Source organism: Augochlora pura, chromosome 6 (assembly GCF_028453695.1).
Source record: "Augochlora pura isolate Apur16 chromosome 6, APUR_v2.2.1, whole genome shotgun sequence".
Classification (NCBI taxonomy): domain Eukaryota; kingdom Metazoa; phylum Arthropoda; class Insecta; order Hymenoptera; family Halictidae; genus Augochlora; species Augochlora pura.
In genome coordinates, this window is record NC_135777.1 from 17002177 (window position 1) to 17016538 (window position 14362).

The window sequence follows — 14362 nt, forward strand, 5'->3', positions numbered from 1 at the left end:
TGTCACTTACCCCCACTCATCACTATTTTATCTTCGTTCTTATTCATGATGTTATTCATGATGTTCGAGCTGTTTTGTTATTTTTATAATTTTTCACATTTGAATTACCCGCCTGTTCACCTTCTACTCTTCTAATTTCAATCAGCTTTGACTTTTTCGTTCTCACAAGTGTTAATTATCTGTTTTAATAGACACATCATTACGTCACCTTGAATAGATTTTTTAATATTTCTTTTTCGTATATTTAGTAATATGAAATACTTCTCCGACGGTTATTTGATGGTTAACATAGTAGACGTAATTGAATTTGTATTGGCTATAGTGTTGCACTATACTCTGTAATAAAAATATATTTCTATAAACATTTATTTAGAGCTACTACTCTGTATATTGATTATGTTTATATCATTAGAATACAGATGCGTAAAATTCGTTTATAATTCTGCACCCTATATTCAAAATTTGTGGCAATTTCTATCATAGATTTTTAACCCCTTTTGACCCCGGTCTTCACATTCCCGTGAAAATACAATACAGCATTGATATAAAATGTCGCTTCAAGTTTATTGTCAGTTTTTATTAAAATTCTTATCCTAAGGATACTTACAGTATACATTAAACTAAATCAAATTACAATAACACCTTGAAGAATTCTTTCATGATCGTTACCGAGTCCACTCTAATCGTTCCAAAATTACAACAAGTCTCGTCTCGAGCCCGCGTCATCATTCTTGGATCATCAACCTTGATCTTTCATACTCTAATAAAAAAAAATCCCTGCGAAACGTTTCCCGAATGACACCTCAAGCATCATATTCTTCACTTAGCCTCTACTATTAAATTGCACTATTTCATATAACTTCTATCTCGTTAACCAGCGTAATCGTTCTTATACATTTAGCAAACAAACCGCGCCGCGAAAACGTCATACGTAACACCGTATGCGCCGACGCGCAATGGCAATAATCGAACAGCTAGAAGGGAGAATGGCGTTTTCAAATAAATAAAATACTTTTATGCGTTCTCATATAAAACATGAAAAAGTACAGGCAGTATAATAACTCGACGCGATTGTTCGTCGTTCGGCTTTGTTCGGCTTCGTTCGGCTTCGTTCGTCTCACAACCAAACCGGAGACCAATGGCACTAAAAGTCCGTGTGCAACGTTCCTCTGCTACCCTTGTCGACGGACATCTTCGGGCTGATGCTCTGACGGGACTCTGGCCGATCCTCCTGTCGGTTGCCGTCGCTGAAGCTGCTGAAACCAGAGGATGACCGGCCTCTGGGACGTCCGGTCGGCGCCATAGCTACCAGAGGGATGCTACCGACGACCATCTTGGGCTGCACGCGTACACTTTCCCCGGACATGGTCGACTCCGCGTCCGTGTCGGGCTGATCAGTTTTGTGCTCGTACTGGTTGATCAGCGACTTCACGTCTTTGATGAACGAACTGTTGGGTGGCGTCGCGGGATTTTCGTCGACCACAGGTATGCCGACCTCGTTGAAGTCGCCCCTCCTTGCCTGATCGTTCTTCGAGTACTCGAAGCTGTTGGTTTTCCGGGAGCCGTCTACGTAGCCATTTTGGCGCGGCTGCTGCTGTCTGGCTTCCCTCGGGTCCCCGTAGTTGGCAGGGTCAGGGAACTCGCGGCGCATCGGAGACATTAATACCGATGGGATCGTGTCGTCGTAGACGCGGTCGTAGTCTTTGCTGTGGATTCGTTTGCGAGACCTTGGCGCCGTGCTGCTGAGGTCGCTCTCCACGTCGGAGTCTAATTCCAGCGGTTTGTAGGCCACCTTCGGGCTAGAATCCTTCCTAGCCCCCTCCCCGTCGCTGCTACTCAAATCGTCCTCGGAGTCAAGTGTCCGGACATCGGACCGTCGTGATTGCGATGCCAGGCTCAGCGACGATTTGGAACCTGATCGACGATCACCTGGACCCAGGGGACCGTACTTCAATGGCACGGACTCGGTCGGCTTCGGCTCGTCTGCTTTTTGACTGCTTTGGACGTCCTCCGGCGGCTTTGGCTCTGCTTCGTTTGTCACTTCTACTTGAACCGTGTTGTCTGTAAATTTGTTTTCTTTAATTCGGATTTTCCGTGTCTTGTTTAAGAATAGTGAATCGAATTCTTGGAAACTAATGATATCAGAGAATCGTAGCTAAAGCATTATAGAATCGAAAAGAATTTCTGAATATTCTTATTGTTGTTTTATATTCTGAATTGAGTCATGAATGACTTCTTATACAGCTAGGTAGAATCTATTGTTCATTTTTACAATGATTCACCGTTATAAAAGAGTTTTTGCTTTCATTAAATAGAGAAGAAGAAAATAAAAGAAAAGAAAATAAGATGAGTAAAAATAAATAAAATAATGAAAGTAATAGAGGTAACGGAAGTATTTATGATTAAATGCATACTAAAATTCTCATGCGTGGTGATCGCATAAAATTTCGCAAAGTATTTTTGAAACGAGGTAATCAATGCGACTCACTGTTGTCGTTTCCACTGGATTTCTTCGTTCTAGCTATTCTCGACAGCAGCTTTTGCATTTCGGTGCCAGTTGTGGTCGTCTTGGTTTGCTGCGCGTAAAGCTGCAGGTTCTTGCAGAAGAACCACAGAACGAATTTGATCAGAACGCTCAAGGCCAAGAGGGATGCCGTCAAATAGCACAAATAGTTCGCGAGCCTTGTACTAGAATGGAGGCGGCACGGTTTTGTATGAGATTCCCGATATCGGCACGTTGAGTCAGCTAACGCGTCGTACGCGAACTTCCCGACAACGTTCACAAAAATGGCGGACCACATCATCCAGAAAGCTACGCTGAGAGACTTGTCCTGCTTGTACACTGATCTTAAAACTATTAAGAAGTCTCCTATGAACATTGACGCGGCCAGGCCGTAGACCAGCAATGTGCCGAGCTGAAAAAGATCGCACAGTTGTTTGTTATCGTCGAGACTTGTCAATGCATTTAGCGAACGTGAGTAAGTTGCTAATTGAGAAAAAGTATTTCACATACTATAGATATTTAATACATTAAAACGATAATTATCCTGATGCATTTAAAAATATATATATAATATAGTTCTTAAAATATTTTATTACTAAGAATTTTTCTTCTTCATAGGTAATTTTACAAAAGTCCGTATTAATGAGAATTCTTGCATTTCAAAAATCTGCGCGTGCCGAAAATGCATAAACGTTAGAAGTCCACTAATCAGAATAATTTACTCACCTCGAAAAATAACCATGCCGCTTGACAATTACTCGGATCGCAGGGTCCTTCGTACATTTCTGTATCCTCTAAGCACAAGCAATCACTGTAAACCGTTATGCCATCCTTGATTTCTGAGGTAGTGCATCCAGCATGGCAGGGACTATAATAAGTGACCATCTTCCTGCTGTCACAAATAGGATGGAATTCGGCGTCCTTCGAGCAACCGCAATTTCTGTTGCAGTACTGTAGTAGGATAATTCTAAAAATAAACATGTTATCACTGTTTTCATTCTTTATCTACTGGCAATTGTTCAATAGTTCTTTTTATAGTCAAGATCAAGGACTGAGAATTTCATAAAATATTGTTCAAACCCGGCAGAAACTTCATCATTAATTCAATAAATTATTTGGATTATTAGAATGTAACAAATTCTTCTAAAATTGAAATTTAAAACAAAATTATTGAATTTCATTTATAAATAATTCAGTCGTGAGAAGCCTATTCGTAAAGCTTGTTTTTTAATGCATTTTCATTGATGTTTGTTTATGGTTAGCTTAAATCAATATTTAAGATATATATATAAATCAATAATTAAGATTTGATTAGAGTTTCATTAATTGCAAATCTACTTACTCTCCTTTCGCGTTGCTGCCAACGATAGGTTTCTTCTCGCAAGACGTTAGGGTAAGTACACTAATGATCACGGTCGATAAAATCGTGACTATTATACCGTACAACAGAACACCTCTGGCGCTAGGCTTCACTTTTGACATTATCAGGCCCGAAACCATCACGATCAGGCCAATCAGAATGGGCTTCAGAACGTCTGAAATGAAACCGAATTGATATTGCACGTTCTAAACTCGTGGCTGTCTTGTCTTAAGGACGATCCTCCATCTTGAATGCTGTCAAGAGCATCGTCCCCATTTGCTCCTCGGAGAACATGGAAACGCATTCAAATGTACTGATATTTTATTTTAGACCTTGGACTTCAAATTAATATTTCTTGGATATAGAAAGTATGTAACTGTTTTCAGATATATCGCATAGCTAATTTTTAAGTTCCAAAGAATTAAAATACAGAAATTCGAGTGTCACAAATTCAGAAATTAAAACGATTCAAAGTTGCTAATTTGAAGGATTTAGAAATTCCAAGAATTCCAAGAATTCAAAAAATAATACTTTGGGATTCAAAGTATTCAATTTTGGAAATCAAGAGGATTCGAATTAAAAAATTTCAGATACTCAAATTCATCAATTAAAGGACTGAAATTCAGACATTCAAAAGATTTATAGGTTTAAAATTCAATAATCCAATATGAAAAAAGTTGTAAACGATAAAATGGAATATTTTTCTTAATAAATTAGAGGGGATTGCATTTCAACTTACTTATTGTCAGCCTGGAGATCAGTGGATCATTGAAACCGAGTAACTTCCCAATCGGCTTCGATACGTGGAATCTCGATTGTATAATAAGATTCTCGTAACCCATAAAATTCATCAATGCCATCATGTAAGCTACATACGCGAGAACGATGAAAATTAAAATTTTGTTAACGAATAATCTGCCCACAGACGTGAAGAAACCGTCGTCTTCCGGTTTTTCGCTTAAAAATCGACGAGGCGGTCGTCTGTCTTGGTCCAATAACGAAGCTGCGGCACGTTCAACAATCTGCTATCATTATGAACAATCGTCAATATTAAATAATGTTTATAATTATTTCTCTATATGAGGTCTTTTCAATACGTGAATATGTTTTTGATACGAAAATAGTTTAAGAAGAATAGCGAGAATAATTTAAAGAATTGATAAAAATTGTTGCAATTTATCTAGAGAATATTGCATAAAATATACAATGATTACAATGATTTTTGCATTTCCCGCTGTTCACTGGTAGAACGCGAACCATATTTTAGGAAGTAATTTAAACAAATATTTCTTATGTATAAATCTATTACGTTCAGAAATTACCTCAGATGGCAGCATTTTCGGGAACCATGATAATAATAAACCAGGTACTATAAGTAACAATGTAAGAATTGGCAGTCCCAGCCACCATGCACCGATATGTTCTCTATAGGTATCAATTTCAGTTAGCGTTACCGTGTCTAACCTGTAACAACAAAATTGCAAATCGGATTAAAAATAAAATTATTTCTGGTTTCAAAAATAGTCTGATTCGTCGAATTCGATAAAGTATTTTCTAGTATTAGAAAAAAGTAAAAGTTTTCGAACTTAACAATATTTTTATATTAATTATTTTGTATCAATAATAAATACGTTTACATATTTTCGTTATTAACTTTTAAATAAATAATTTTATATAAATAATTATATTTTATTATTTAATCAACATGAAATTGTTATCTAATGAACTGATACGGTGGAAAATCTTGCTTTGCAACAGTTGATTAGATTTGCTCACCTGAGACACACCCACGCCAGGATGAAACCTAGAAGAACACCCACAATTTTCGCAGCGATGGCGACGCCGATAAATCCACTAATATTTTTCTTCTTTGTGTTATCGTCCAGATAAGGAATGGCAAGTGCAAAGTATGATATGTTCGCAATACCGCTTATAATTTGTATGATAATCAGAATAGCGAGTGAAAAGTAACAAGGCTCCTGTTCTCTGGCGACTATGTTGGTTGGAGTTTGGGAACATAAGTCGTAATTGTCATCTAAACAGTAAAAGGTACCGATAATGGTTAAATTTCAACAAGTATTACATTGTAAATTACTGCTGCAGAAGGATCGTTTCGATGATTAATCAATTTTTAATTTATTGAACTTGATATTTAATTATATAATAGGCTAACGCGATTCATAAAAGAAGCGACCTAATTCACAAGCTAACATGATTCATAAAAAAGCCATTTAATTAAAAAAATAACTTAATTTATAAATTAGTTTTTAAATAGTAAATGTGAACTCGAACTTCGTACGGCATTCGTCTTAATGGGGAAAAGCTTCTAGTAAACAGAGTTTGTAGTAGTTCAATTACATTTGATCGCTTACCTGCATAGTGATATAGTGGGCGTGTCATGTTCTGAGTCTCTCGAACGACTTTCGTTGGATGCGTCAAATGGGGAATGATCGTTATGAAAAATGACACGCTTTGTAGGAGGATTATACACCCGACCCATGCTACTCTGTGAATCCTGTCACCCCAGTATGCGACAATTAGTCCAACAAGGAAGGGTATTAAATCTGGTACTGTCAGCACCCATTCTGCAAAATATAATTTACAATATATAATTTAAAATATAATTCGCTCTATACATCATCACCACAAGATGATTGTTCAATTAAATAATTTCGTTTACAATGTAAAAACTGCCACAGTACAACAGTATTTATTAAAATAACTCTTGAATATTCATTAATAAGTAAGCAAAATTAACGATAGGTTTTAAATATTTTCGATAATGGAAATTAATACTTTGTGAAATAGTTCCTTGAAAGAACCAAGAATGTTTACTTAAAATACAGTATTAAATTGCCAGTAATTTAGACATCAAACTATTTTCAGATTTTCATATGTGCATGTAATAATATCTTTTACCAAACAATCAATATACGTATGCATACATTAATTTCAAATTTAAAATGTTGAATATTTACATTATCTCTATAATTACACTAAATAATTTATGCAAGCTTCTGCTGTGAGGGGGGGGGGGGGAATGGAGAGCACGCGGAGGGTTACATCAACGGAGGGTAAGAAGGTGGAAGAGGGATGACGAAAACGATTCTTAAGGAAGACGGAGGAGAAAATTGCTGGACGTGAAGATTGAACAATGAGGGAAAGATAGAATGAATGGGGAGGAGTCAGAGGGTGAAGTTATAAGGAAGGTAGAGGAAAGCATGTGGTCAGAAGGGAGGAACTATGCAGCTAAGAATGATGGGAATCAGAAATATGAGGATATGTGGTGACAGTCATAATAACTGTCCACTTTGCTCCTATGTTCCAAGCCTGAAGTAATAGGAGTGGGGTGGACAGCTATTATGCCTATGAACTCATTTCACTCAGAATATTCAAAATTTCGTTCAGAACTTGTAGAATGCCTTACATAGAAGTAGTGTTTCACTTACATAAATTATTGTAAGCCCTCGAGAAACGTTTTTTCAAGTATTTATTAGCAGCATTAGTTACACAATGCCGTATTATTCAAAGTTAAAGAGAAATTAATGTATTTTTAATTATTTCTATTAATTATTATTTTTTATCACAAAGATGTGATGGTGTAACTTGAAATCGATTGTATAAAGTTGTATAAGATATTGTATGAGATATTGTATAAAATATTGTACTGATATAGTACAAGAAGTGGTATCAGAAAAATATTGAAAACTAAACAATTCAATAGGACCAAATCGTGCATAGTAATCAGACTTGTGTAAATTTGAAATATTATTTGAAATCAAATCTTTGTTGCACATTATTTTAAAAGCTATTTCTTTTGCCATATTTGGAATGAAAAGAATGATAATCTTTACATGAAATGCTATTACTCCGAGCGGATTGAATAGATGATTTCAAACATCTATTTTTGATAACGATAACATCGAATAGTAGACACACGAGTATTTACCCATTATGTATGGATCGATTTGGAATCTCCTCGCGATCGTGGGCCCAGCTACGTAAAAATACGCGTACGCGGCGCCCTGAATGACGCCGACCCATGTCAGCAGTCCAATGAACAATCGCCGTGTCGCGAATCTCGCTAATTTCGGACACGGCAGTTGTGCACAACCGCAGTCGATCGACTCGTCCGGTATCGGGTTGGCTGGTCCTGTCAAACCACCTTCCACTTCCGACCTCACCACCTCTTGAAGCCGTATAGTCATGCCTTTGAAACAGAGTCAGCGTCTGAATATCGACTACCCCGCAGTCTTTTCGTTTATTACTAATTAAGAGTCCCTTGAGGATATCTTCAATAAAATATCGTATAATATTGCACACTTTAATGAAGCGAATACGATTCTCTAACGGATCCATTACGCGATTTTTGTTCTCACAACTATGATAGTATGATAACACATAAAATAAGTAGACTGTGAATTTATATATAAAATCAAAATTATTTTCAGCAATTGGAGCTAGCAGAAGTCAGAAAATTCATTCTTGAATAATTTCAAATTATTTTTCTAATTTATGTTCCACCATTTTGGTTATAAATTCGTAAGAAATCCGCATACTGTTTTGATTTTCGTTTAGATCGGGTTCAGTGAATTAAAAATAGAATGAAGTTATAATGACATTTTTAATCATTAGAATCATTATTTAAAGCGACACTGAGCTGTAACTTTTGCAACGGTTCAAGCTAAATTGTTATTACATAATTTCTATAATTTAAATTGCTTTAAGATATTCATCGGAATAATATCCATAACTGGACAGCTGATTGCGTACGTTCATGAACGGCAAATTAAGACTAAACATTTTACTACTTAAGAAGCTCCTCCGTTGATTAACGCTATTCAATCGACGTTCTAATTTGAGTATTAATAAATAAAGTTATTACAAAGTACCGATTCCCCGAAATATATATTATTAACGTGTAATCAACTGAAGGGGTGAATGATGTCATAACCATTTGCGCAACTGTTAAATATTACTGCATCATCGAGGGAAGAGAACGATTCCCGTTACGATTACGAAACCATACACTTTTCTTAATCCATCGGAAACATGTCCATACGTAACCAGCAAAGTCAACTGCTCAAATCGAGCGAACACTGTTAAAGTAAACTCGTCAACGAAGAAACGTAAAATACCGCCGAATCGGACAGTCCCTTGCGTCCAACGTGCAACTTAAAAAGATAATTACTAGACACCGTGGCTCTTGGAAAAAGTCCGTGAAATACGATAGCAATTCGTGCTACTAATGTCATAAACCTAGTAGTGGAGACGAATGTGGAGCGTGTTGCACGTGTGTGATCGTTTATGTGTCATCATGAATCACCTGATGACGCGTCCTCGAAGAGGATTCCAGTAAGCTATTAATTCACCGATTCCGTGCGCCGTTTCGAAAATTGAAGAAAATGAGATCGACGTGATATCCGATCGTCGAATAGCAGTACCGACCAAATCGACTCGCACACTTACTATTCGGTAAATCCGAAATCGTTCCGGTATTCCCTTTTTATTTTTCCACTCGCGGCACACGGCGGAGCACGCTACTTTTTTGTACAGGTGCGGCAGCGAAACTGGCCGTTCAATCACATAATGGCGCGGTGTCACTGTCGACACGGTGCCGTTTTAGAATCCCGAAACGATAGACTTCCTTTCTTTTCACGAAAAAAAAACGGAGCAACGGGGCACACCAACACCGCGAACGTGAGGCCACAGGCGCGGCAGTTTTAATCGACGAACACGCGCGTTATCTTATTACAGATACGCCGCTCAGATATCTTCCGATAAAGTTCGAGTGTAATATACGCATGTGCTACGATAGCGACGATGGCAATGCTCGTACGTACCTCGTCACCGCTGGCAAAAATATTTACGTGTATCCTGGTATGTCAGTCGTCGGTTAAATCCGGTAGCTTGTTACTCTGTCGAGGAACGGACCGATTAATGTTCGAGCTACGATTGTGCACGCGCGACTACAATTGTTTGTAAGTATTCTCGAGGGGACCACGTTTCCAAGAATTACTAGGGAATGTTATATTTTTGTTTCAACTTTAACGGACGATTTCATTGGTCGCACCCGGAGCCTCTGGTTTGTTCCACGGCGTCATTAACATAATAATTATCGAATTGCATTAATTATATTTTTCTTATGCTTTTATTTCGTTTATTTTTTAATAAAATATTTATTCGATAAATATAAGGTTAATTACGCCCGGAAACAAGTCAAAGGCAAATCAATTGGCCGGCCATCGCACAGTAACCGGCTCCACTACCCTATGTTGCTAAATCAATGTAACGTGATTGTATTTATTTCGATTTAAGAAGAGTTTTACTAAATATAATTGACGGAAATTTGCTGAATCAAATATCTGTCAAATATCTGTCAAATATCTGTCAAATATCTGTCAAATATCAATAATGAATTAAATATCTGAAACCGGTGATTCGATTGGCGGTGGTGGAGTCCAGTGTTAACACTACAATAAACCATCGCTGAAAGTGACTAGTTGCATTGCTTTTTACAGATAAGAAGACCCCGTATATCGTGGTATCGTACAATTTTTATTTCAAAATGCAGCTGAATAAATATTCATCGGCTGCTCGCAGAAGAACTTTCGTAATTTTAACAATTGTAAAATGAAGAATCTGCAATTCTTCGTTTCGACGGGTTTAGTGGCTCTAGTGTTAAAATGGAGGAAAAATGGCGGATGAAAGAAATGTGATTATCGAAAATACAGGATTATGTTGGCGATTAAATTTTTTAGCAGTTCACTGTTTTCGTAATTTTCGTAATTTTCGTTTAATAGAAAATGTTAGAGTCGTTTATAAATAAGAAAAGCTTGTGTATACGAACGCGAGTGAGATTTTATTTGATACGCGGAGTCGTATGCATGCCGCATAGTTCACAATGGCAGGGACGATAATTAACTTATCGTATGTGAGAAACCTTCGTTTGTTCTGTGACAATTACTTCAATTAAGACAGTTGCATCACAAATGGGTTTCTTCAAGCCAGACTTAATACACACAAAGTTGCTGGTGTCGTCATAATTACACGACAGTGCGATCACACACGCGGCACACGAACGATGGTCTTTATTACAAAAATATATCTAGATCTACATATAATCATTTACTGTTTTATTTATCAATTCTTGTTGTTATTTTGCTACTGTTTCTGAACACGTTAGTTTATTTATAAATTATAGATTTTCCAGGTCATTAATGAAACTTTAGGTTAATATAATATGTTTAACGTATTCATTATCATATATAGTAAATAATATATGATTTATAGTTAAAATAGTACTAACGTATAGTATTAATATATACTACTAATATGTGGTAGTAGTACACGAATAGTTGGTGTAGTTTATTCTTTAACCGTACTTATCAATTATACATGTATATTTCGATTACTAATTTTCAGTTTATTATATGATTATTCACAAATATTTGCAGAGACAAACTATAACACGGTTTGAGAAGAAGAATTGAATGAAACATTTATGAATTGAAAATATCCATGAAAATATTATCCTAGATGAGATGTTCTTTCAACTAGTCATGCGGTACAGGTATGTAACACGTTGTCTAATACATTTAACAATGGCATGTACTAAATACAATTTATATTTAACTCGATTACAACTAATTTTCTTTATACTTCATTATTTCGATATTAGAAGGGAATCACAATTAAGAAAATACTATACACTCACGAATATCAACGAGGTAATGTATACTATTATTTCTAAAATTAAATCGTAAATCTGTTTAGCAAAATAGATCAGATTATTCATAAATTCGTTTAATAAAACTGAAAATTATGATAGAATTCGTTTCAGGATCAGGTAAACAATTTGACTTGTTACAGTCTAGTCATTTAACATTGTCATATTGGTCCCTTTAACCGGCAGAGATGTAAATGAAAATGTCAATACATATAAACCAGACTCAAATAATTATATTATCTACACTCTATAAATAATATCGTATCGTATAATTTTTAAGTAAAATTTCGCATTTACCTCAAGCAATTATTTCAGGTAATTATAAAATAAAATTATAATTAAAATTTGAAATAAAACGTTGTTTCAGAAGTGATCACAGACGTACAAATAATTATGAAATAAAATAACATATTATTATAATCATTTAAGGTAGCTGTGAAATTCTTCTTGAAACTTTCCAGATGAATTATTTTATATTTCCTAAAACATTAATTCAAATAATATCATTTGAGATGTGACCATAGTCCACGCTCTTCTATGGATGACTAGATAATTAACATATTAACGAAGCAACGAAGTAAGACGATCACGGTACGAGCATTTTCACGTAGCAGGTAACAGACGGAAGCAGCCGTAGAGGCGATACTAATTACGTATTCATCGTAAGCAGTCAAATTTCCGTTCTATCAGGGCAAATCCAGATAGCGTCCAATTTCAAAGATGGCGGCCGGCCTCACGGGCTCGGCCTCGGTCTAACGCTTCGGGAAAGGAGTTAGCACGCCTAAGCACACTTAAGTCGTCGCCATAAGAAAATGACGAATGCCAATTAGCATATGAAAAGCTTCCCCCGTTCGCCAGTTCGTTCGGACGAGCGTGGCTCCCGGACTCCTCCGGGCAGCAGCTCCTTCCTCCCGGACGCTTGGCAGGGCGATCACGTTTTTGAATATTAAGGGCAGGATTACACCCAGGGCTTAACGCGCGAAATTTAGTCTGCCGGGGCCAGGAACGAAAAGAAATCACCCTTAAGACCCCGGAGTAACGGCGCGAGAAGAGATGCCAGAAAATCGGCGGAACGAGGTCCTCGCGGGCCTTCGGATGTCCTCGTCACCCCCCGGCATGCATCATCCCCTTAACCGATCATGCTGGTTCAAGGTGATAAATGAATAACCGTGCTTCAGGATCACGGGGAGGATCAACCTGTGACGCGACGTCGAGAAACCGCCGCGTAAGTTCGTTGCTGTTCAGGGTGCTACGGGGTGAGAATTGAAATGGCAATAATTAAGTTGAAGATATTTATGCAAAATCGAAAGTTTCTGTGTTCTATAGAAAAAGTGATGAGCTGCAATTAGGCTAGTAGTCTAATATCAACTGTAATGGTTTTATTAAGTTTAATTTTACAATCAGGTCCATCGTATTGTGTCTAAATGTATCTATGATCATTTAATCTTGCTAATAACCCTGTATAGAATCGTAACAGATAAAAAGAAGATATTTACCAGCAGCTCGTAACAAATTTTGCTGTACAGTCATCAAAATAATAAGAAAAATAACAGTCGTCATAGTAAAAAGATATTTGACGTTGTTATCTATATATTTTACAGGAAAGAAAATAATTTATTTTAATTATTCTAGTAATTCTAGAATAATTATTCTAGTAATTCTTATTTAATCGGCGGAATGATTAAAAAGATTAATTACACGGAGGACCGCGTCGTGGTCGGCGAAGGGTTCTTAGGCTCTACTATACGTAATCACAGCGATCACACGGGGTGTCTCGAGCGCTACGAGAGAAATATAGAAATGTATCTGTACAGGCGTACGTAAGTACATCTATAGATATCTCACGGAGGAGGATGCAGGCTTTCCATTAGCAGAGTAAGTGACCATCGCTAGCATTTTCTTTGATGTTGGTTAATTTACTAATAACATCGTTCCACGGCTACTCGCCGTCCACCCTCTAAATATTTGTATCGCTAACATATCGACTTGTCCTCATGTAATTAAGCCACATTATTATTTGAGTGGAAGCAGCTGGGAAAAAGACCCGCCGCAGACCCAACCTCTGAACCCGCCCCGAAATGAAGTTTCCATCAGCCAACGTTGCTAAACTGCTCGAGGATGATTTTATATGCAAACTGTCGGCGAGGCAGGATGTTCCGTGTGATTACAACTTCCGCGGAAGTCGATTCACCGTCGAGATCGTTACGCGGCCTTTAATCAAATTATTTTCCGTCGCGCTTCCGATGGTTTCGCGTTTCCCGTAACAAATACTCCGACCCTAAAATTCGTTCCATAAAAAAATAAACCTTCACTCGGATCGAGAGTAAGAACGGCGGAGTCAGTTCCTGTGTCTAATATTCGTGGTGCGAAAAAAAGATTTCGGTCACTGGTATCTCTGGTCAATTAATATTTGCTTACTTCTTAGGTATTATGAACGTAATTTGTATAAACAATGTATTTAATAGCTTCATGAATTGTTCAAAATTTAGCGTACTAGTGGAATTCGTTGCAGATATCTTTATTTTATTATTCTATTATTAATAACATACGAAGTCGTATTTTTCAATAATCGTCGACAAAATGTAACAAATGCTAGAAAAATTGATGTTCACTTCTTTATCTATTTATACATTTTCGAAAATAAGAATCATCTTAACGTTAACGGTTCATTTCAGACTCCCCGAGATTAAACTCAAGATTCACTAATAAGGCATCGAAGATATCTTAATAAGGATCCCGCCATTGATATTAAAGGAAACTTTACAAGGTA

The 14362-nt window shown here is 36.9% G+C and overlaps 1 protein-coding gene and 1 long non-coding RNA gene across 4 annotated transcripts; one reads left to right on the plus strand and one right to left on the minus strand.

The window, feature by feature from the left end:
* Window positions 1–556: 556 nt before the first annotated feature.
* On the minus strand, window positions 557–9759 carry LOC144470876 (solute carrier organic anion transporter family member 74D). Of its 3 annotated transcripts, none has more exons than XM_078182463.1 (10): window positions 9707–9759; window positions 7813–8073; window positions 6236–6448; window positions 5640–5898; window positions 5186–5327; window positions 4603–4888; window positions 3846–4038; window positions 3230–3470; window positions 2489–2915; window positions 557–2061 (listed from the first exon to the last, which is right to left on the minus strand). In XM_078182463.1, exons 2-10 carry the CDS (start codon window positions 8069–8071, stop codon window positions 1145–1147), a joined length of 2937 nt encoding a protein of 978 aa, XP_078038589.1. In that variant the 5' UTR covers window positions 8072–8073; window positions 9707–9759; the 3' UTR covers window positions 557–1144. The 3 variants fall into 3 exon arrangements, with proteins under 3 accessions (XP_078038589.1, XP_078038590.1, XP_078038588.1); XM_078182464.1 differs by lacking the exon at window positions 9707–9759 and adding an exon at window positions 9333–9569 and having other exon boundaries at window positions 4603–4885; XM_078182462.1 differs by lacking the exon at window positions 9707–9759 and adding an exon at window positions 9333–9569.
* A 1567-nt stretch (window positions 9760–11326) lies between these two features.
* LOC144471414 (uncharacterized) lies at window positions 11327–11883 on the plus strand. The gene is made up of 3 exons (XR_013494271.1): window positions 11327–11436; window positions 11545–11593; window positions 11707–11883. It is a non-coding gene; the product is annotated as an uncharacterized LOC144471414 (long non-coding RNA).
* Window positions 11884–14362: the final 2479 nt, after the last annotated feature.